The sequence below is a fragment of the Cygnus atratus genome, chromosome 2 (genome assembly GCF_013377495.2).
Source record: "Cygnus atratus isolate AKBS03 ecotype Queensland, Australia chromosome 2, CAtr_DNAZoo_HiC_assembly, whole genome shotgun sequence".
Taxonomy (NCBI): domain Eukaryota; kingdom Metazoa; phylum Chordata; class Aves; order Anseriformes; family Anatidae; genus Cygnus; species Cygnus atratus.
The window spans coordinates 81,054,733-81,079,811 of NC_066363.1; the positions used below are offsets into that span (position 1 = coordinate 81,054,733).

The 25,079-nt window shown below is 41.4% G+C and overlaps 1 protein-coding gene across 3 annotated transcripts in view; it reads left to right on the plus strand.

The window, feature by feature from the left end:
* The window catches only part of GMDS (GDP-mannose 4,6-dehydratase), a 412,629-nt gene that overhangs the window by 339,028 nt on the left and 48,522 nt on the right, over positions 1-25,079 (plus strand). For 2 of the 3 annotated variants that reach the window (XM_035552672.2, XM_035552675.2), the window contains one exon: positions 156-252. In XM_035552672.2, the coding sequence (XP_035408565.1) occupies positions 156-252 (97 nt within the window). Of the gene's footprint in view, positions 1-155; positions 253-2,402; positions 2,628-25,079 lie in introns of those variants that run through there. The other variant, XM_035552674.2, reaches the window with a different exon arrangement.

The following is a 25,079-nucleotide window of genomic DNA, read 5'->3' on the forward strand; positions in this document are numbered from 1 at the left end:
TCTGAACTCTGCCTTTGTTCCTATAGCTAATGAGTTTATACTGTCCTGCAGGGAGAATTGACACCAGCCTCAAGTAAATGAAAGCAGGCCAAATGTTGGTAAGATCAGAGCACTAAAGTAATTATGGGTTGATTAAATGTTTATCTTCTTTACAGGTGGGAAGGGAAGAATGAAAATGAAGTAGGGCGATGCAAAGAGACTGGCAAGATTCATGTGACAGTCAATCACAAGTACTACAGGCCAACTGAAGTGGTAAGAAAATGCCCTCTCTTAGCTTTGCAAATGAATAATCCAATCACTCAGCCAATAAACTGCTGCATTTGGCTAGCAGTCTGTGAAAACGGCTTAATTGCACTCCTGCTGCCAGCTTTTAGAACTCTAAATTAGCCTACTTGCCGGCCCCCTTGCAGCCAGCTACCTGGGAACTAGCAAGCAACACTGCCCAGGAGAAGGGGATCTGCCCGCCCTGCCGGGGAGATGCTGCTGTGCCTCTGTCACCCTCCCTGAATTGCAGAGGGGAGGCTAGGAGGAGTGAATTGTCACCCTGTGGGTAACAAAGCGAAGTATACAACTTCTTGTGCCTTCTGGTCCTGAATTGGTTTGTGGTCATCTTTCCTCCAGATGCAAGAAGGGAAGGTAGAGGAAGGTGGGCACTAATAGGCTTGATTTTTAAAGTCCTCCTTCTGTGTCTTCGTGGTAGTGTTTCAGCTCCATCCAGTGAGTATCCCCTGTTCAGCTTAGATTTTTGCAACTTGGAGCATCACAAAATACCCATTTTAGAAGTGCAATTGTGCTTGTGGGATTTTTTTTCTCACTCTGTGAGATCCCATTTAGTAAACGCTCATTTGCAGAGTGCATCTTCGCTCCCAGGAGTGAAGTCTGACAGGCGCTCACGCTGCTGGTAGGCCAGACCTCTAACCCTGTGATCAAATCACCTAGTGAGCGTGCTAGGAGAGAAAAAAAACAATACTTCCAAGTCAGGCAGGATGGTGGCAGTGCACGGAGATGGCACAGGATGGAGCCTGGTTTCTGGACACAGGGAACAATAGGCTTTATTGTGCAGTGTGGGAGAGGGTGTGCCCAGGAGAGGATGTTCTCCTCTCCTGGGGAGGGTGACACCAGCCCTGCCTGATGCTGACGCAGCATCGGTTGTCAGTCAGCTCATTCAGAAGTGCTGGCTTCAGCTTCCCGATACGAGCAAGGTGTGACAAGCAAGTTTGTCTTGACACAGGTTGCAGGGTGCGAGTGGGGAGTTGCGTGTGTGTAAGCGAACATCGGTTCTAAAGTGGAAGTTCAGAGGGGAATAAGAGACTTTCATGGTATGTGAAAAAGGGCTGGGCCCATGTACCAGAATCAAATGCTAGGAAGTCATTAAGAGATGTCCGTCATTCTGTGCTTTGGTAAGGTGTCAGGATGATAAGGAGGACACAGAGACAAAAGGACTTGCCAAACAGGAAAAGGACACTTGACCCAACAAGTCTGCGCTTTGTGAGACCCGCTTTCCTGCTTTGTCATACTCCTTACTAACGAGTACATATTCTTCAGCATCCACTGGTTGCCCTCGCTATAGCTCCACCTTATTTGTGTGCCCAGACATTTTCTGCTGAAATAGTTTTGTCCACTGTCTTCTCTCCATCTTTGTTGGTCTATTTTGGGAACACGATTTCTGGATTTTAAATTCAGCTCATTATGATTGTCCATTTTGGGAAGGTGTGTAAACAGAGGTTCTTCAGGAATGCTCATGCAATTGCTGTTGACTCCACACATGAAAACAGGGATGTATCAAATACAGAGTACAATGTGCCCTTCAAATAGCACTGCAGATAGAGATCGATAGAGATGTTTATCTGAAATTATCTGGTCTGCCCTAGGCAACCTATTTTTCCCTTGGGCTTTCTTCCGCTGCCCCCATCTTGCCTTGCATTTAACATGCTCCTTACTCAGTTCCCATGGAAGCCTGGAAGGCTGTGAAAGCTGCTCCAGCACAAGCAGGGGTGGAAGCACCAAATGGGAATCACATTTGTGCGATTCCAAAAGGCCAGACCAAAACCTAATCCATTGCCAGAAAGCGAGGAAAAGCAATGAGAGAACTGAAATGGACTGACGGCGTGTGTCCCCTCCTGCTACCCTCACTGAGATCGCTGAGGGCAAGGACGCCTCAGGTTGACATTTTTGCAAGAGGCTTAGCCAGATCGGTTAATGGGAATTCTGCTGTTGAATCCTAGCTGACACGCAAAATCCAGTGCTCAGATTCTCATGTCTTACTTGGAAATGTTTCTGTCTGTCTCTCTAAAATTTAACATGGTATTCTGAAAAGTGAAAATAAATAACATTTAATCTTGTATACAGTCAGTTCTGACAGTGCCAATACATTCATTTGAAAACACATTTGTTTTCTTCAGTCAGTGATCCCTGGGGTCAAGGCCTCCCATTGAAAAGCTTAGCTGTACTGAAGAAGAAACCTTGAAATGTGAGACTGTCTGCTGGTCAAACTAAGTAGACTCTTTGAATGCCTTGACTCTAAATCTCTTCACTCTGCTTTTTGACTGCTTTGGGGCCCCCTGATATTTACTGGCCTTGGGAATTGTTTCTGCTAATGCTTCTAATGCCTGTCTCTCTCCTTCAATTCTTGTGCCTTGCTAACAAACCTATTGCTATCATTTCTTTTGGCTAGTATCCTATCAGTATCTTTTTTGACCCTTCTTTTAAATTGTGTTTGGAGACTGTAACCTGCTGCATGGATTGTAGAAAAATGATTGCTTCTGCCTTTCTTAAAATCAGCAGTTTTCACAAGAGCTTCGTCACAAGCTTGCTTTTTATACTGAAATTGATACAGCAATAAAGATGCTTTCATGCATTTTGCAGTCTTTTTTAGCACGTGTCTGGTAAGGTTGTATGTTACATTCATTTGCTGCTCTAGGTATGAAAAGATAAGTTTCCACTGCAGTTTACTCACCTGTAAAATTTAGATCCTTCAGAAATGATCTCACTGGTCTTTTCTATTATTGCTACAATCAGAACGTTCAAACTGCAGGTAGGCAACTTAGTCTATACTTGGATTTGAATAATCCACTTGGTTTAAAAAAAATAATTTTAAATTTATTTTAAAAATTCAAAACAAAATTATGTGAGTCATCTCATTCAGTTGGAAACAAGCAACCCTGCAGCAGAGGATATTGGAACCACCACATCTCTCAGATCCTGAAGTGGGGTAATTTTTGTAGAATTTGGGCCTGTCTTTAATTTTCTTATCTTTCAGCAAGATATTAACTCGCTGTCATTTTTTGCATCTTATTTACATATATTAGAAAAAATGGAATAATCCTAAAATTACCAACAGAACAATGGTATCTGAAGAAATCAAGTGAGATAGCCAAGCAGGTGTTTCCCTCCAAGAGTTCCACAATCATTGCTTCTAATCAAGTTAAATATGTTTAGGTGTTTGAGTAAAATTGCTTCTAGTATTTTTGCATGGCAGATATTAAGCTAACAGTTCTTATTGGTGTTTGCATCATTTCATTGCGCTTTCTTGCAACAGTGAAAATCAACCTCAGGTCTCATTGGTCTGACCTGTCACCAGAGAACTTAAGATGTGTATTTCTCAGTTAAGAATTTAATAAATTCTATCTTAATATTTTTTTAAAGAAAAAAAAATGGAGGGGGGAAACATTTCAACCATATGGAAGTGTTGTGTATGTTACAGGGAATCCTTCCGTTTCATCCCACCTGTTTCTGTAGGTGTCCTACAGCTTTCCTAGAGTAGGAGCTGCAGGTTGAATTCATGCATCGCATTTGTTATGGGCTGGCATGGCTGTAACTCTGAGGATGTACATACATCAATGCAAATTTCCTTCCCTTATGCAAGCCCTAGAACCTCTGTCACAATGTGATGCTAATGTTTAAGCACACATATGGCGTCTTACTATTCTTCTTCAAAGAAAAAAGGGTATGCTAACTTCTTCCTTTTGTTATATGCCTTAAGCAATTAAGCATTCTTCTCCCAGTCCTTTCTAACACTGATATAAATGAAACTCCATGCCATAGTTAGCAGAAAAATTCACAGCAGCACAGTGTCCAAGGATATTTTGTCCTCCTGGAATTATTTCTCTCAAGCTGCTCTAACTTCTAAGAAGTTCCATATCCCTCTGCACCAGCTTGCTTACTTTTCAAAGGATTGCTTGTCATATCTAAATATCTACAGAAATATATGAAAAAAGAAATTTGCCAGGTTTTCTACATGTTGCTTACACTAAACTTTACATCTTTACTTAACTACGTGTGGCCTCACTTGCCCTTTTTCTTCTTTGGAATTAAGCAGGACGGCTTTAAATTTCAGTCTCTTCAGATGTTTTTTAAAAATTCAGCTCTATGTTTTCCATGTTTCATAGGATTCCAGTAAAAAATTCCTTGGGGCATATCACATTCTCCCAAAGTCAGCTTTCTTAAAGTCAAAAACATTTGTGAATTCCTCTAAGTGTTCCTGCCGTAAAGACCATTTAGACTGTAATGAAACCATGATCACAAAAGCCTGACTGCCCTGTGCTTCCACTTTAGTTTCCATGCAAGCTTCGTTTCCCACTCTTAAGTTCAGAGCAGCCTGTGCTTGTAAACTGTTTAGTTGTCTGTATGAGGAAACACGTGCTTCCCTTCCTCAAGGATCTTTATGCTCATCAATGTCAATATGTGACCTGTATTAATAGTCACGAAAATGAAATGAGAACATTCAAGGAGGAATAATCTTCAGATGGTTTTCCTGTCTATTTTCCTCACTGGCAGCCAGGTGAAGAAGTTGCAAGTTGTCATAACTCTGGCAGTCTTCTCCTGTTTGTGTTGTTGGTTTTTTTTTAATTATTTTTTCTTGTTTTGAAAACATATGTCAACATCTGAAAACTACTGCTTTGGTAAATGATTGCCTCTGTTGTCCTTAATTCTCCTCCAAGCTGGCTTTGCTGCTGTCTCAGCCAAAATATTTATATCATTTCTTGCTTAAGACTCAACATTATCTCTGCATTCCTTTGCCACCCTCTTCCTTTTCTTTGTTTCTCCTGCTAGTAAAACCTGCAGTAGATTTTTTTCATTTTAGTTACAGGCCTTACGTATCAGGCGTTTCAGAAGTGTCTCTGAAAACATACGTGTCAAATTCAGCCAAGTAAAATAATGAATAAAATAACTTGTCACTGTGTGCCATCTACAAGGCACTGAGCACTTAACGCGTTTTAAACGTTTCTCTACGACCATGTGGAAGAGGTAAAAAGCAGTATCGGCGCGTTTCAGCTCGTGAAACACGTGTTATGGCAGAGCAGAGGGACTGCGCTGCGTGAGGGAGGCCGTGAGGTGGTGGAGCTAGGAGGAGGAGGAGGAGGGCCGAGGGCACTGCGCTCTGCGCAGGAGCCACCGTTCCTCCACAGGTAGCACTCCGCTTTTTTGTCTCATGCTGGCTTTGCTTGCGTTAGCGGTTCCTTGGAAGATAGGAAGATCATTTTTACTCACAGGTTTTCCCCTCTCAGGTTTGAGGTCATTAAACCTGAGAATCTTCAGCAGGTTCGTGTCTAGCCTGTCTCACTGTCCTGTTTAATCCTCACAGACTTGGCAGGAGCCCTAGCTTACCTCCTTTTTTATGGGAGCAGCTACCTAATATGTACCCCTCCAACACTCCCACACACATTTCTGACTTTTCACTTCATAACTAGCTCATTACATCAGTATTAGACAGCCGCATCCAGTAAAGGAATCCCTCTGGACACTGCTGTTTGCAGTCCTCGTATGCTGTGCTTTACTCAGTTGCTTCTCTTTGCGTCATCCTGCTCCTCCTCTGCTGTGCCTCCAACAAAATATGTCTCTGGCAACTTCTGCAACTGGCTCTGTTCCCCCTCTTCCTTCACCACCTCTTTCCCTGCTGTCATTCCTGAGGTTTTGAAGCCAGCCATGTGTCATCTGTGACCTTCACATCTTCACTGATCTTCCTGAGAACATCAGCCTGTCTCTCTGAGCCTGCTCTCTGATCCCCTAATACCACAACTATCCGACAAGAGTAGCCAGAGGAAGAGGATGTCCCAGCCTCCTGGGGTGTAAGTTGGAGTGGCTTTGCATCCTGACTGTTGCACCATATGTTCATTTACAAGATCCGTAGTTTTTTTCTTCAGAAATTTTGGACTGGCTGAAGAAATCTATGACTAACTTTGGGCAAAGCTATTTTCCACCTGGGGTAGGTAAAGAGATTGAAAGCCCATTGAAAAGCTCATGTAAAGATAAAGCTGTCATCCAAGCAGAAGGGTTGGTGATTTTAATTCATTGCTCATTTTTCTAAATGATGCTGACACGTAGCAATTAGTGGCAATCTTGGATGTGACAGACCCATGCTCAACTCCTGAAAACAGATTTTTAAATTAAACTTAGGTGACTGGAGGATTAAGAGTGAGGGAGAGGTGAATGAGGACAGAAGGCTGTTTAGCTCCGTAATTAGGCCCTGATTCAGCCAAGCATCCAAGCAAGTGCTTCACTTCAAGGGCATGAATACTTAATAGGGACAGTTTCCATACTCGGAGCTATGGGCATGCTTACGTGCATTGCTGCATCTTAATGTGAAGCAAAGCAATTCGTCTGTGATGGGAACTAGATACTAAGCCCAAACTCTCGTGGGAACTCAGGAGGTGCCAGCTCACTATTCTTGTTTGCCTGCCCCACTGTATGTGAGCACAGTACCCAGGAGAGGAGATGCTGAAATACATTTTTTTTATCCAGGTTGTCTTAGGATGGTTTTGCAGGCAAGAAGGGATTAGACCAAGTTCATGCAGTCTTTAGTTTTCATCAGCCGCTCCTGTAGTGACATTTCCTGTCCGTAATTCTTCTCCGCCTTCCTGGCGGTAAGAAGTCTTACTGCCACCTCTTCACTTATTCATGTTTATTCATGCACAGAAAGCCTCTCTTTATCTCACCTCTTATCCCTTTGCCTCCCCCTTCTCTTGGCTTGCCATTTGGCCTCCTCCTCCCGCCTGTTATCTCTGTCTGTTGTCTCGCCTTGTTTTCTTATCACCGCCTGTCCCATGCCTGTCCCACACAAACACTCCTTGTGCTCCAGCAGCTGCGGTGGGAAATGCAAAGCGCCTGCAGGGAGGTCACAAGGGTGGGAGAAAGCCTGGAATGGGCAAAAGCCACAACTGAAGTCCAGGCGCAGGCAGCACCAAAGACACATTCATCACAACTGCCAAGCATTGCTTCCCACCAAGAGTTCCCCCTACCTACAGCCTTTTACCTACAGCCTTTCTCCATTTCCTGCATGACATCAGGTGTTCAAAAGAGCTGAACTATGGTTCAGACCACATTTTGGAGTGCCCAGTGACTTGGGTGAGACTGGAGACCTGGTGGAGTGCTCAGCGAGAAACTGTTCCCACCAGGGCTTTCCAAAGACCTCGATGTCAGAGGTGGTTGAGGTCACTTACTGACCTGACTGCTTATTCACGTTCAAAAGTGTGAGCATTTCTGAAGATCTGTCTCCCTTTTGGAGGCTGTTTCTTTTATTTTACAGTGGAGTTTTAAAAGCAAAAGTCAAGCAGTATGTTAATAATACTGTTCATAGTGACTGTCGTTCCCACCATGTTATAACCTCTTAAGTATGCTGTGCCAACACAACATTTGCTATGGTTTTAGAGTGGCAGCACAGAACCATAAATGACATGATTTATATGACAATAAAAGTGGCTTTTGAATACTGAGGATATGAGACAGAGGTGAGGTTTTCTTCAGCAAATCTGGATTAAACTCCTCTCTCTCTAATTTCTCCAGTGTTTTTAAGAGCTTGCCTGACTTCTGCTGTATTTTATTTTATGGGTGAGTGGGTGCATAAGGGAAGAAGACAGCCACAGGCTGTTAGTGTGTTTCATCTGAGAAACCAGAAGATGGTTTTAGTGCAGTTTTAAAAGCAGCTTCTGCTGAGTTTGGGTCAGCAGATGCCTTGACATCAGCCTTTTCAATATTGAGTCAGTGGCTTGCTGGGGTGCAGCTGTCCCTAGACTGGGTATGCTGTGGCACCTAATATTTTTCCTGTTTGAAGGATGGTACTTCAAGCTACCAATTCTCAAAATCACGTCTCTCCTCCTACATGTATAAGTGTTATTTTCTTGTTACTGATGCTGTTATCAGAGTGAGTGCAGTTGTCCCTCTGAGGGACACCCCAGGGCAGTGAGAAAGGGCCATATAGACAAAGCCGAGGAGAAATGCATAAACACGCAGCTGGTTCTGAGGAAGGAGGAGGGTTTGGGGGTTGGTCTCCCAGAGCTTTCATTTCATATTTTTCAAGTGTTTCACAGTCCAGAAATGACAGTAGGTTTCTTTCACTTTCTTGTTCTGTTTCTTTAGTTATTTCAAGTTTATTCCTCTAAAAAGTGTGGAAAGTTTTGACTTTACACTGGAGACAGAGAAATATTCAAGAAGCATTCTGTTCAGAAGAAAAAAAAAGAGAGAAAGAGAGAGAGAGGGAGAGAGAGACCAAAACTGTTTTTTTACTTTTTCTAATGAAAACCTAATTTGCAAGGGGAGTACTTTTTTGGTGGTAATCAGGCTTGCTTTCAGATTGATCATAGAGGTCCTCTGTCTCCCCCAAAAAAATCCACAAGAAGTTTTTGTTCAGACTCATATCTTTATCCTTCACTATTAGCAATTTCTTTTGAAGAGGCAAATGGTTGAAAGGAAGTGGAGGTTTGGAACTGGTTGTTTGCAAAATAAACAAACCTTCACCCTTCCCCTCTTCCACTTTTAGAGTCATAATTTGTAAATTAACAACTTTGTGATGGAGGTACAATGAGGTGGGACCTTTGTTATTGTTGCCACCCTGTGATGATGATGCTGATTAGTGTTTAACCACCTTCCCTATCTTCATGTCTCATCTTTCTATTCCACTATAAACCTGTAGTGATGATACTGGCCTTATCAAAACTTTAAGCATTTTACTTTATTATTTTTAGTATCTTTAATACTTCCCTAGTGTTGCAGGAGAGCTTCTGTGACTGAGTTGCAGGAGAAACTGAACCTTGTCGGTCTCAGCAACTTTTTTAAAGTTCGTTGTTGAATACAACCATAGAAAATGATCTTTGTGGCACAAGCATCTATTGTACTTATCATGAACCAGGAAATGGATCTTCGTGCCCATCTTGGAAGCTCCCCAAACTGTCTGATGTCCCAGCTGGATGGGTGAAAGGGGAGACAGTATTTATCTGCAAGGCAGGAGAGACTTAAACATTAAAGAGCTTTATGCCTAGGATCAGCTGGAATTTTTGCTCATTCCTCACATATAGAGTCTGAGCTCACCAAAGCAGACAATATAAAAAATATTAACAGGATTCAAGAAGACATTAGTAATAGATTAAGAGTGTAGGCCTCCCTTGAAAGACTTTTTTTTCTTGATTTTTTTTTCCCTTTCAGCCTGGAAAGTCTGAAGGTGAGTAGGTGAAGTCAATTTTAATAATTCACAGACAATAATACATCTATTCCTCACTTGACAGAGCTAGTGTTTAAACTATTAGCATTGCCTGGCATGACATAAAACAGGATCAGTCACTCATCCCTTTGAAACATCTAACCTGGCTTCATTTAAATGTCTTCCTTCCAGCCTTGCCAGTGCATTTTAATAAGAGCTCTCAGCTGACTTGTGACTTCAGACTTTATCTACTGGGCTGTGGTTAGGAATGGAGTACGACTGCACCATTCCTTGTCAGCTCTTTCTGTATGCAATGACACAGAAACCTCAGTGCTGCAGATAGCCATTGAAATTCAAAACAGACCACTTGACTGCTGAACAGAAATCTCTTTTTAAATCAGATTTTCTTTTTGGAACATTGTTCTGTAATTTTGGAAAACTTTTTTTTTTTTTTATTCCCTCAGACCGCTGAACTGGTACTACTCTGCAGTCATGCTTCGTATCGAATAGCTGTAAGGGGAAAGGTGGATTAACGATAATGAAAACAAAAAATGTGTTTTAAAATAGGACGTCTGCCTGGTTTTTTTTACAGTAATCTGTGACAAGTTCATGTTTATAATTCACTACATCTGTTACTGAGTTAGTGCTTTGCAGACCTTAGTTTTACAAATTTCCAGATTGGGTGACTAGGAGTTGAATTGCTTTTGTTTTTATTTTTTCTTCTGATTGACCCATAAAATACTACACTTCCACCTTCTGATTTAGAAAGCAAAAACATATATTAAAGCTTCTTTACAATAACAAAGACTTCTGACTAAAGCAATTGGCTCCCACTGTAGTTTTCCCTTAGATAACAGTTGTAAATTCCCAAACCTCTAATCTTTGGCAGCATTTCCCCCTTGATCCTAGTTTCTGTTTCCATGTGTTGGGGGAGATTAAAAAGTTGGATGTGAAGTTGAAATTGGAAACAGAAGAAATGTGAGGTTTTAGTAAAAGCACAGGTGAGTGATATGACCAAGTTTGTTCTGTGCACTGTTTTCTTAACTATGAAACAAAGCCTACCGGGGCCTTTTGTTATACTGCAGTGTCACCACTGATCACATGTTGTGACATTCACTCCTCACTCTAAACAATTCTTCTGTAGTGCTAATCCTATATGGTTACCACCGTCTTTTATCCCGCACATAGTTGGCTTAAAGGGCTTGCAGATGAGTACACAAGGTAATATTTAGGTGTTTTTCCTGACCTTTCTTTCTCTGTCTCCTCCCCAAGGTGCTTATTGGTATTATCTCTGCATTTCACGTATTTGTCAGAGGCCTTCTGCAAGGCTTCTAAGCTTCAAATAAAAAACAAAATTAGTCTTGACTGAAGAAGTGAATCCAGAAGAGCCAGACAGCTCAGGCACTGTAAACAAAAAGTTGGCATGGTTAGAATCTGACTAGCCCTAAAGGTAAGCCACCCACCTGTGTAATAACTCAATAGCTGTGTGCCACAGTGAACGCAAGAGAAAGGTGGACATGGGAGTGAAAACAGAAACACAGGAAAGCACATTATTCACTACAGTGGAGATTCACGGCAGTGAAGACTTATGTGCACTTGAAGAACAGCCAAAGGGAGTTGGTGATGGATGATAGGCAGTTTGCGTGCCAGAATACTCACAAGAAGTATTCTTATTTTTGTCTTCTAGTATTAGTGACCACAATTAGTTCTACTTTGGCTTAGCTGCTAGATGGAGTTTTTTTTTAAAAAAAAGACTTTAAGTTCTTAAATATGGCTTTGTGAAGGATTTCCTACTCCAGACTAATGCCTCGAACAATAATGTTTGATACTCTTGATATCATAGCTTGCTATGACTGAGAATAGCCTGGATGCAGGCATCTACATCCAGCAGCCACTTCAGCTGGTGATTTGCTGGCAGAAGAAGCAGGTGTTGAGGCGTGACTGCCAGGAGGGAACTTCTGGGAGAAACCATCCGTGTGCACAGCTTTGAGAGGTGGCAGCTGATGTGCTTGCAGAGTTTTTTCTCAGGATCAGCATTTATGTGCCAGAATTCATCGAATGGGTATTTCGTACCTTGATGTACAGACTGGAAAGCTTTGCGACAGCACTGTAAGAATGCAGCTGCAATTCATATATCTGAGTATAAGTTATCAGGGCTTTGAGCTGGGAGGGATGTGACAAAGTGGTTGGAGTCACCGTTGCTTTTGGCAGGGTCTGTCAAGGCTTGTCCCATCTGTGGCAGTAAGAGGAAAGGGTTTGCTTCAGGGGTATGCCCTGTGGTCAGAGAAGTTTAATCAACAACTAATTTTCCACGCACCAGTGGTGCTGTTTTTCTAATTGCCAAGAACTCAGCTTGACACTGCTTGCAGTTGCCTATGAGCAGAATTTAACAAGACATAGTACAGCCAGTGTGCCCTCAAACATTTGGTGATGTGAAGACTTTCTCAGGGGTCATGTGTAGCCTAGCAAAGACAGTTCAAGACATTGGCGTGCTCCAGAAAATATATCATACCTGTGTCTCTTTTCCAAAAGCCTTGAGGATGTTGTTGAAACAGGGGAATGAACTTTTTATCAAGTTTCTATACAGGAAAATGTTAATTTTGGATCAGGATTCAGAGTGAATGAATATCCAGTTGTTGTTTTTTTTATGTTTCCCTTTCATTCATTGTTATCAACTGGCTAAATTTTGATCTTCTCAAAATCAGTACCATCTGAACATTTATGGTGATCTCTGCAGAGCAGCACCTTGAAAAAAGACATTCTGTTGCTATAAATTATTTTATTGTGGGCTGTAGATATATTAGAGAGAGAGATGGAAAAGGGAGGTTTAGACTTTTCTGTAAGGATACCAATTTGAACTGTAATACAAATGGGAAGAGATGACTTGACAATGCACTGGTGGAGGTAAACAGACTCATTTCTGTGGAAGGGGTGTTGACAAGCAGTGATTTTTGGGAAGCCTCCAGACAGAGTCCAGACACCGACTTTGGGGATTTAGGCAATATAAAAATGATTATTAAAAAAAAAAAAAAAAAGACATTTACATCAGCTGTGCCTGTCTTTTTTTCTTTTTTTTTCACAGATTTTGTTCTATTAAACATTTCCAGAAACATTCGTACAGTTAAGGCTAGCACTGTGAAAAGAACTAATATACTTTTTTTGATAGACTCTTCCTGTGTTGCTTTTGTTTCTTCAAATTGAATGTGTTTCAGACGCAAGTTTACGTTTAGGCTGCTTCAAAAAAAAATATATATATATAAAGCCTTGAGCATGATAGAACTATAGAATTCACATAGACCCGAACTAAAATGATCATGTTGAATATCATGGTGGTAAGCAACCTTGCACATTCACATGGTCTTAAGCATAGATATAGAGATGGCTTCCTCCAAAGCTAAGTTCCAGGCATGCTGATAAAATCATTTGCTGATGTCCCAGATATTGTCTGTTCTCATCCCCCTAATTCATTGTAGTTTGGCCTAATAAGGTGATGATGCATTAGAGAGGGGTGCTTACAAGTGTGTTCTGCTGTTTTGCTGCTTCTTTTTTCCTCCTCCACAAAGCATCCCATTGATTGCTGATTCAAAGCAAGCAGATTCCTCACTATGTACCCTCAAATCCCTCCTGAAAATTCTTCTCTTTGATGCCCACAGAAATCATTACACTACTGATATGCTGTGACTTACTGTATATTGTGATGACCACTTTTATGGTGTTGTCTTCTCTTACTACCCTATATCTCTGTTTATTTTGTCCCTCATTTCACATGTTGAGGGTATGCTGAGTAAAGGAAGCAAACAAGGTAAATTAGCTCATCTGAACCCTGTTTTTGTCACAGTAGCAGTAAGGCTTCATGTTGCTGGCTAATTCAGCCATGTGCAGCATGACCTCAGATTATGAGCTTTTGTGCAGATAAAGTTATTTTTGTCCACGTTTGCAGCAGTTAGAGGAGGAAGATCCTTACTGATGGCAGAGGTTTTTAGAGACAAACTGTAATAATCACTGTGATTTCTTTGCTTAGTTGAGAGGAATGTCTGCAGGAACCTGCTTATTACGCCTATTAAGGTTGAGACCCATAAATGCAGACTTCCATTTTCATGAAAAGCTGAAGTAAGCAAACCTGGTTCACTGGCTGGGTAACAGGACAGCTTTTCAGAGTCTTTAGACCCAAGGAGCTCATGGTCTTACTGGAAACTCCTTGGATACCATCTTTAAACGTTTTGCAGTATTTTTATTAGTACTTTCCACTCCTTGGTGGATCAATGGAAGCCTGTTCTGAAATTTTAAGCCCTTCTTTCTTTGCATTGGAGTTTCAGATTAATGGTCTGCAACTGTAAACTCACATATTTGCACTGACGCGTTTTTATTGAGGTCTCATGTGCCTGCAGTTTAAGGAAGATCCAAAGAAAATGAAAGTATCTGACATACGGCCATGATCTCCTATTGCTATCAGCTCATTAGACAAATTTTACAAATATAATCAGGAAAAAAAATATGACATAGTGGCTTGTTGGCTATATCATACAAGTGTTATACTGGTAACTGTGTTGCTATAAATGTCAAACCAGTGTACATTTTTGGCAGTTGCAAAGAATCTTCACAAGTGTTCCTGGAGGCATACTTTTAAAAGGTGTATTTTATATTCAAAACAACAAAAATATTGTAGGATGTAAATGTTGTTTCATCTAGCCCTTACAAGAATTTTATGGCATCTGTTTTTTTCTCTTTCCGAAAGATGCAGCTGGTATCTAATAGATAGAAATAGATCTGTCCCACCTATTTTCTACTTAAAAAAAAAAAAAAAAAAAAGTCAGAGTTAGGGGTCAGATAGTTTAATGTTACAGATTTGGTGCATCCCCTGGGGTAAGTTATCTACACTTTCTGATGCTAAAGATTCAGAAAGTTTTGTGTGGAGAGTTTGGGAACGCATTTTCATTTACACTGTGACCTGGTTATATGTACCATCTCTACATTAAAATTTGCCTTACAGTGGAAGGTTGTTACTACTTGAGCAAAGGCTCACGTATCAGCTTAATTCTGCTACTGGTGCATGTCATGTGCACAGTGTAGAGTTTTTTTTGCAGGGCTGAGGCTTGTCTCCTGTCCTCTTTCCTCTCACCATATGCTTGTACACAGAGTGAGTATACATCTCTATTGAGATACATTGTCTTGATGGTGATTTCTTTGCCTAGCTTTCTACCTTAACTCTCTGTACTGTGATCATCTCGTCACCACCTTCCTATATGACCATTAGGCATTCCAATATTTTCCTTCTTCTTTCCTCACAATTGCCCGTTGTCCCTTAGTTCTGCTTTTTGAAATGTAGTCACTGCATTTTTACGCAGGTTTGGGTGGGTTGGTTGGTTGCTTGCTTGCTTTTAAAGAAATCTGGGACCCTTTCCCCAGAACTCAAATTCCCCAAATCCAGCGTTGCTCAATCCTTCCCTGACCAGTCCTTGTTCTTTCCCTATTTCTGCCTGCCTCACTGATGAGTCTGCTGGGGTGAGTCCCACTGATCCCCAGCACCTACTGCTGCTCTCTGCTTTTGCTGCCCATCTAGCTGAACACACAAGCTTCTTCTCAATCTTTCTGCAGAAACAAAACTATAGATAGGTCTTATTCTAGAAAATGCCTTTAAAAAGGACCCTCAAGAGTCCCAACTCATGCTCACCAAGAACAAAAGCAAAAAAAAAACCTCAGCCTGGAATTATTCTACATACAAAAAAGAAGGAGGGAGTCCAACATTTTTTCTCCCCCCCCCTCCCCCCCGATATTGATAAGTGAAACAGAATTTCTTTTGGTGTTCATTCTTGATAAGACACATGTGCCGCACGCATACATGTGCTTTCTCTCTCTTTCTTCTCTGTTTAAATCCCATTTAAACAGTGCTCAGATACTTCTGGGAGTTGTAATCCATGTGCAGCTCTGTCAGGAGGCAAACACCAGCTGGAGGGACAGCTCTGCAGGACGCTTTGCAACCAGTTGGGTTGCTGAGGAGTTATAAAAGAGGGAAAAAGCAGTTCACGAGGACTCAGCCAATGCCTTTTGGAAAGCATTTGTTACACTCTCTTATGAGCTACAAAATCTGTGTCTTGTACAGTTTCTTATGCGTAGTGAGGGGCAAGATTGCGAAACAGAAAATGACAGAACTTCACAGCCAAATTGGTACTTTCTCAGATTTGTTTGACAACTTATTGCATACAGCTTCAGAGTAGGCTGAGAGCACCTATAAAAAACTGCTGTTTAGTGCATAGATAGATAATCAAAATAATTTGTTCTTTATTGAAGTATTTTTCCCCTGCCAGAATCACCAACAATGTGAACATTTCTTGTTAGCTCTCTCTTTCTGATATGTGTTTCCGTTACCCATCTCTAAAGTCCTTGTCTGACTATATTTCCAGAAGGGCACTGAAGCAGCACAGATGTTTGGAAGTTTACCATTCTTCTAATTAAACAGTGTATTAAGACACATTTATAGCTTTGCCGATTCGGAGCTCTAGGTTAACATTCCTGTACTCCGATACTAATTGAATAGTTGCCCAGAGCATTATCCTAACACTTCTGTAAAACAAAGTGCTAGGGACTGTTAGCATAGAAAACCATAGAATTTTGTACAAGAATTTTAATAGGGAGCACTATTAAAAATAAATACCTGTGTTTATTATTGGTCATTATTGGTTGATGAGTGGAATGCTAGAAAGATGCTAAGCAGTTACAGCTTTAGCAACAGAGAAGATAAATGACAATAGATAATTTTATGGAGTGAATATATCATAGTTCCTTCCTGCACTGGATTCCTTGGTGTTCTGCTCAAAAATAACAAAGTAATGGGGAACTGTGTTGTAGCAGAACAGATCTAGGGAATGTTTGATGATGCTCTGAGTTACAGCATAGCTACAAGGATATTTGGGCTTTGGCATCTTTGAATTAAGTACACCCCATTATTTCCCCTTGCTGCTTGTAGCCATTCACCAAGGAAGTGAGCTCAAAGGTTAGTGAAACGAGAGTCTTGAGAACTGTTGTTAATGGAAAATGGGAAGAGGCAGCCTTACGGATAGTGGATGTCCTCTTAGGAAAGTGCATTGAACTGACACAATTGTAAGCTGTGGGATGTGAAACAAATCTCTTAACATTTCAAATACAAAACAAATGGGGCTGTTGGTTCTTGAGATGGAACTGATTTTAATGTATTATTGTGCTGGCACATGTGATGGGCTGCAGTGCAGCATGCAGCGACCAAAGTGGACAAGTATGGAAATGATTGCAGTCCAGTTGAGACTGAAATGGTGGGCACGGTCTTCAGGGGAACCCCAGCCGCACTCACGTGGTGTATGTTTGCGACAGGAATCCTACTGCTGGAAAGTGAATGCTCTCAGCAGAAGGCTTCAGACCCCACAGTCAGGGTTGTCAGTGGGGTGACTGCGAGGCAGAGGGGAGTGGGAATTACAGTCTCCTTTCTTTTATTAAGGCAAGTTCAAAAACTGCCCCCACACACTGTCCTGTCCTATCCATTTGTAAACCTTTGCCACTGTCTTTCCCTCTGCTTTTTTCTAATGAAATGCTGTAATTAGAATGCTTATGAGTATCACTGTACAGCTGCTCTGAAGTGTTGGTATAAAGAAAAAAAAGAGAGTTTATAAAACTCTTCCCCTCTCTCTGACTACAACAGCGTTACAGCCCCAGTGCTATTCAGATTCTTTCGCATACTTGTGTGAGCAACTGAAAGTCCACTTTGATGGAAAACAGCAAATCGTTCCACATTTAATTTGCTCTCAAGTTCAGTCCCACATGAAGAGCTGGCAGTAATCATCCTAATACTAGAGTTGATGCTTAGAGGGACACTGGGCCACATAGCTGCGGACAGATCCCTGGGATCTTGAGTGCTGCTTCAAGGGGGATTTATGAGCTAGGCATCCCCTCCGAGGTTACTTGCAGAGGAAGCAAGGGGGCGGCTGGTGTCTTGGCCCTTAGGGTTGCAATGCTTGCCAGCAAAGCTGGAGCACTATGAAAAGGTCTGCAGTTCAACGGGGTTGTGGTATAAATACTCCCCTGCAGCTAGGATTGGTGGAAAGACAGAGACACTGAGGGAAGGCTTGCTTTAGCTGTAAATCTTCATCCTTGGGAAAATAAGTATTTTATTTCACCAGTCTTACCCTACTCAGAGGCTCGTGATATAAACATGTCAGAAGTGACCTTGATTTTCCAAATCAGTTAATACTGACTGCTGGCACTGTAGACATGATAAAGGAAAGCAGTAGATTTACTGCAAGTAACCTTGCCCAAGCATGACTGGCTTCAGAAGTGGCTAAGGTGGCCGCTAAGTGTTTTCTGTTGATCACCTTATTCAATTTCCCTTGCATAAGATGCTGCTGTTTTATTTAGGGGTGTGATGAGCTGAGAATAGCAAATCCTACTTACGTGACATGGAAAAGTACAAGTACAAATGACATGCAAAAGTACAAGTACAAATGAATCCGTGACAATTCTGACCTTGGGCTGGAGAAATGTGACATCTGTGCAAACAAGCAGAAGAGAGACATTGTACATCTTCAGAGTTAAACAGATTAAGTTACTTAAATTTTAAGGTGAAAAGGGATATTATTTCTGCAAAATAAAAATATTCCTTGGGAAAGCAAAACAATAATTACTGCTTCAGCCAGATTTTCAAAGCAAGAAGCTTTTAGTGCCTTCAAAGTTCTCTGTGTGTCCAGTCCTAAACTCTCGATCTAGGATTGATGTAACATCACATACATTACGCTTGGCTTCTTAAACTTTTTTTTTTAATTTACTATGTTCTTTGCAACCTTGGAAGCATTTTAATTCTTACTTTACATTTGTGCATTCACAGCTATCTCTGTGTGCGATGCAAACACTGGCTGTAAAATAAGCATGTAAAACACCTCCCTGCAATTAAGAAAGGAGGTGGTTTCCTCAGTGGAAATAATCTGCATTGGCTGTAGCAAGAGCTGCAATTCAATTCAAGCATCTCATTTAACACTTCAAATTGTCTTTGCATATATGGGCAAGAGTCCAACAGCATTAGGAAATCCTTGGTGGATAGTAATCTGGAACACAAAAAGCAGCAGTCATACTTCAACACAATTGATAGCCTCTACTTACTAGCAGTCTTCAGGCTAAATTATCATGGAGATGCAATTAACTGTCTTTACAGAGAGGGTGGGTCCTTCCGGATGTAGGAGAAGAGGTCACAGATGGGACAGTGTGGCTGTGTGGTTAAGCATAATTTGACTTGCTCGGAAAGAGGTCCAGACCCTGGGATCTCAGCCTTGACACACTGCAAAGTCAGGCGTTAGGAAATGCCATACACCAGCAGCCCACCATGTCTGCCACCAGATGCGACCCATCCAGACTGCAAATTCAGGCTATTTTTTTCTTTCCCCTTATGTTTTGTGTCGAGCAAGTGGCTTTGATTGCATCTCTGACTCGCCCTGAGGAAAGGAACACAATCAAGTGGGTAGTCTTGAGTCTTTTTGACTCTATGCAGGGGAGATGGATTATAATCTTTGCTCCAGGTATTTGTTGTGCTGAATTCCCTCTATGGCTCCTGGGTGTTTTATTATGCATTTCATGGGCCTCCTGAGCTTGACCTCAAGCTAAAAGCTCCAAAGTGCAGTGGAGTTTTATTATCAAAGCTGTGATTGGTGCCATGTCGAAAATGTGAAATAATCAAGTTAATAATTTGTTTGTTTGCTTTATCCCAGGACAAAGCAAATAGAGGGTGTCATTTCTTGCTGAGAAAACACACTTTCTTGGCACAGCTTCACACTGATGTTTCCAGCAGAATCTTCTCTCTTTTGAGTCTGTCTAGTGTAGGAAGAGTAGTGTTGGCTTCCCAGTTCAGTTCGAGATTTGACAATGCCCAAGGGAAGGGATGCGTCAGTTTTAAGGAATCCCCCACACCCCACAAAACTTGGAAATTTTACATTTATAACATCATGTCTGCCTTGAGGAGGCAAAATGTTGTTATCAGGATTAGCCTTTAGCTGTTTTTTGTACTATTTTGTCTTTTCAGAAGAGTGTTTGACTAAAGTCAGCCCAACTACCACTCTGTGTAAATTCTCAGTATTATGTGGACAGAAGCATTTAAATATCATCTAGGCATAAATACGCAAGGTGCAATGACGTTTCGAAGAGGTCTGAGAGCTGAAACTTTAGCTGGTATTCATTGTTGTACTTTCCTTGATTTTTGTTGTTCTTCAGTGCAGTTTTAAAGGCAGGCATAAGGATTTGGGATACAGTTTTATTTTTACAACCTATTCAGAGTTTCTTTTCCTGGAGAATGTCCATAGGCTGAGAAAGATTCGTGAACCATGTTGTGAAACACTCCATCTCAGTTGCACCGATGTTAGCGCCAGTTGGTTTTATTGGATGGGCTCTCCTTGCAAGAGTTTAGACATCAATTTCTTTCATATATATTAATATATCCTTTCCCTTATTATTTGTTGCAGGGGAATCAGATTAGTGTATTTGGGATCCAAAGTAGCTGTGCGATGACAGAGATTGACATAGCTGCAGAGACTTTTACTTTCCATCCTTTCTGAAGCAGGTTCTGAGCACGGGAATCAGTCTGTCCCTGATTCCCTTTGCCCTTTATGCCCCAGGAGTACCTTCCTTCAGTCCTGGCCTGCACAGATGAATGCTGAGCTGCACACTCCCACTGCATGTTCTGATTTCTCCTTAGGCCAGGCATGCCCAAGGAAAAGGCAGTCCAAGGAGTGACACAAAGTCCCAAGCAGGACTGACATGGAGTCTCCGTGAAGGTGCGGTGCTCATATTCTGCAGAGATAAGGTTCTCCCAATGCTGGGTTGAGGACCAAGAAGAACTCACAGAAAAGGGAAGATTCAACAAAAATCTTCCCCAGTGTCAAGAGAAGAAAGAAGAACAGAGTGCAGTAGGGTTTGTGCTTGTTTGGGTTAAAAGGAAGAGCTGGAATAGCTTTAACTCCACTCTTGTCCTTCAACAGCCATTGTAGAGTACGTGATACAGGCGATAGAGACTTGCAGAGGTTAAAAGTGTTTCTGAGGGCAAGGAGGAGAGCAGTATTGCTATTATTTGATTGTAGAGGAACATATTCTCAGCATCCCTAGATGTAGAAAATTCCTTGAAAAATCCCAGTAGATTAATATTTTCCTGTCTGGTGAATCTGGCACAAAAACTAAGATCTGGGAATTAGGATCAGTTTTAAAATTTTACAGATCATGAGAAATCAAACCATAGGAATGTCACTAATTCATTTCATGAGGTGTTCATCTCTGCACTGCCAGGAGAATAACTGCTATATTTAACTAAGCAACAGCTCTTTAGCCAAAAACAGCGGATAGCCCCAACTCATTAGTTAGCTAAGCTTCATTTCTCACTCCCACTCCCTTCCATCATATCTCTGGTGGTGCAAAGCCTGTTGTAAAATTGAAAGTTGCCTCTCATATGGATTAGCTGTGCACACCAAAGGAGCAGCATTAAATGCCTGTCACACATTCTGCTTTTGTCACTAAGATTTATTAAAAGGGCAGACCATTTCCATCACTGCTAGCCCTTGCTGCTTTTATCCATTAGTTTAATTAATATTCATATATTAATTTTAATTAATTCCCTTAAATGTGCTAATAATGTCAGATTTCCAGCTTTCAGACTGAAACAAGTTAATCAAGTCATCAATGTAAAATGACAGTATTTGAGAGGTATCCATCCACATTTTCAGCCTCGAGTGACATGCTGTGCAGGGGTCAGCAAGAACCTCAGCAATAACAGTTAAGGCTATCCTCTACTTGAATTGTGGTGTGCTGATAAATTCGGATCTGACTGAGGCAGATCGTGAGGGTTGTGTTTAATGCACCTCCAGCCTTTGGAAGGTACAACCAAACCAGCCTGCCTCTGAGTGCCCTTTTTGCCACTGATCTTCTGCATATGTGTGCCATTCATTTCTCCCATATCTTTGCCAGGATTTTAAAAACAATGTGGCCTTTCTCCTGGATGAACTGCAGGGATTGTAAGGGGCAAGGTGGCTCAGAACTGTGATTTACAGCTAAAAGACCCCTCTCCTCAGCACCGTGTGCGGCATGAGGTGGTAACATAAACAAACTGGAAAACCATGTGCAGTGAAGTTTTGTCATAGTAGTTCACCTGTGTAGAATAATGGAGAAAAGCTGTTGTATGACAAGGTAGAAGAAAACAGATTCAGCCAGTGGATAGAAGGAAGGTATCTCTGCTGGTGCTCACCACCGAAATCCATGTTAGTCAAGGAGCTGCCTGAGGTTACAAACTCAGAAAGTCTGTCCCCAAATGCTGTGAGGAAGTAATCTGCACCAGGCCAAGTTCAGATTTCAGAGGCCCCCAGAAACAAGGTCATAGACATAAAAATTCTGTTGAAAATATGAAGGGGCAGGAGTTTTTGGAATCAGGGATTTTCACGGGTGGGGAGGATCAGTGTGAAAACACAGGTGCACTCCCAGATATGGCAGCAGCCTTGTGTCTCGGTGCTTAAGCCAACACATATCCATTGAAGTGAGCATACTGTTCCAGGATGAAATAGGTGTTTGGGTAGATCGATGTCTCACTGAGCAGCTGGACTCCTCTCCTTTGCTTTTGTAGTTTTATAGCAGTGCATTTGATGCTGTTCATTTCACATGCTCTCAGATTATGTCTACCTCCTACTGAAATTATTATGCATATGTAGGTATTTGACCTACAAAAAAAACCTGCCATTTTTTTCATAGAAATGCTTCATGTGCTATTTACCCCTGAGGAATCCTAGTTACATTGCATATTGCAAAGTCAGAGGAACCTCAGCTGTTTTATAGACTTGCGTTGCATTTGTTCATATTAAAGAACATTTGTTCACCATAACCTCTTCATTCTTTCATCAGTACCTTTCCGTGATATTTTCTTTTTTTTTTTCTTTTTTTGTTTCCTTCACAGCTTTTCTACATTTGCTGATCCTAGCAGAGAATTACTCTTGGTATATGAAGTTTCTCTTTCCAACAGGTTTGCTCACATGGTTTCTTTGGCTCACTTCTTGATAGGTCTTAGAATCTGAGGCACTTAAAGGCTTTAACTTCCCTGCTTCCAACTTGTTTGTATCCACCTAAAACAGGACGTGATCAAACTCCACCTACTTCTCACTTTTCTGACTCACTGGTATATATTTACACATGAGTTTTTTGGTAGATTTAAAATAACAGCTTTTATTTACGTACATCCCGTCCTTCCCCTTTTCTGTGCCAAAATGATGCAATAGTAAGAATTGGCAGTTTTAAGATTTCCCTTGTACAAAGGCTTCTGGTTTGTTTGTGTCTTCTAAGCACCAGCATACATGCATTATATGGATCCATTTAGTTTTCAGGTGAAACTAATTTGCTCTGGTAATCAGCAGATGTCACACAAATCTGCAGTACAACCCCTTCACAGCTGACAACTGTACATGCATGATTGCATATGTGCATTATTTTTGTACAGGCACCCTGCTAATGAATTCTCATTTCCTAGCAAGGGCGTTCTATGCTTTTTTTACAGGAGCTTTATTATTGCTTTACCATGCACTAGGTAAGGGCTGGTCTCAGTCCACTAAAGAGTTTTTTTTAATGATCTGCAGAATTCATATCACTTTCTTTTTTCTTTGCCCTTGCTGAATGTGTCTGACCAAACTAATTTAAGTGAACCCCATTTACCAATATGATTGTCCCCTCAGGGAAATTTGGTAAATATTGCAATGCCTCAAGAAGTGGTGACAAATCACCATGCAACATCTTCAGGGGCTGTCCTGCGCACTTCAGACACAGCTGATGGGTCATCCCTAAAAATGAAGTCTATTGCTTTGGCTGCCATAGGTCTGTGAGCCTTTTGGGCTTTATGGCAGTCTCGGTACAGTTCACACGAGGCAGAGGAACGAACAGTACTAGCAAGAGTGGCCAGGATCGGCCAGGTGGGAGCCGCAGCGCTGCAACAGGAGCTGAGCCCAGCGTCCTCTGTGGGAGGGAGCCAGAGATTTCAGAGAGTGTTTGTGTCCATCTAGTTGCAGAGGAGGCAGGGGGCAGCTGCTGAAGTCCAATTCTGTATCTGCTTGGGCTCAAATTTACTAGTCTTTTCCCACCCGGGGACTATTTCCTCTCTGCAAAAAGATTTCTTACATATCATATTTATAAATGTGTATAAACACAATATGTGTATCAGCAGAGAGAGAGAGATATAAATGTATACATATGTGTGTGTGCCTATATATGTAAATATATGTATGTATAATACACACAAAACTTAAGTATACATTAACCAAGATAAGCTTTGTTTGCCAGTGCTTTAATCTCAGTGGGAGACTGTTATTGCTGGAGTCAGACTCTTGAGCACCAGCTGAGGATAGGAAACGAGATTCTGGCATGCGGGGTGTGGGAGGAATATCTCTTTGTCTACCCCCCTTATTTTGTTTCAGAGTACATACACAAATAACATTCACATGTGGCCGTGAGTGATGTAATGCATGCAACTGACTCCAGAAGAAGCTTTTCTTGCGAGCATGTATCATTTTATACTACTAGTAAATAATGCCTTGCCACTCCACAAGGTAATAGAGGTCGTTTCAGAATGCAAAGTGCTTTTTCTGTGGGAAGCTGGAAATCTATTTTCATTTCTGTCGCCTATCTCTATATATAGAAAGAGCATAGGTTTGTATACGTATGTCTGTATATGTACATACAGAGGGAGATACATGAGACAGATTTCTTCTGGCTTGCCAGACCTTTATCTTTGAATCTGTTTTCGTTGCCTTTACCTTTCACTTAGAATAGCAGGAATCCTGTGGCACACAGATGCTCATGTGTGTAGCTGGATCGCCAGGTTCATTCTGTGATTTGCTGTATCAGGAGTCTGTGGCTGCAGGGAACCCAAAGCACTCAAAAGCCAGTTTCCTTGCAAACATGTTTGTGCTCCGGCACAGTCCCCACAGCATAGACCCATGTTCAGTTGTTTAAATTAAATACCACAAAGGCAAAATTTGCCTGAATTGCCTGTGTACTGGGTGGGAGGCGGAATAATAGGAAAATGACAAATTTCTTCTGGCCCCAAGGGGAATACAGAGCCAGTGTTTGGAAAGTAATCAAAAAAAAAAAAAAACGGCAGCATCTGTTATTAAAATATATATAAAAATAAAGTCATACAAGGTTTGTACACATTGGCTCAAGAAACAATAGTTCAGATTTTCTCTGGCTTGTGGAGGGTCACTGGGAGAAGGCTCTATATGAAGTGCAACTGTACTGAAGACAACACTTACATCAGTGTGAAACGGGGCATGTAAATCAGATTCAGAGCCAGCATGAAAACCTTCTTAGCACAGGCGGTTTTAACACACATGGAAGGTATTAGCACAGTCCCTCCCCAGATAGCACAGATAGTGTCAGAAAAAAAAAACTGGCTTTCCTGGATCAAGTATAGATTGCCAGGGCTTAAATTGCATGATAATGAGCCTGTATTGCTGCTATTTATTTTAAGTACCGGCGATGTATTTGGCACCACACAAGGCAAAGTAAAGAATGTCTTCATCCTAAAGAACTTACGGTATGAAAGCAGACAAAGGTAACATGACATATGAAGGGACATACAGGAAGTATTGTAGTCAAAAGTAAATTACTTTCCTTTACAGTAAAATTACACTCTGTGTGA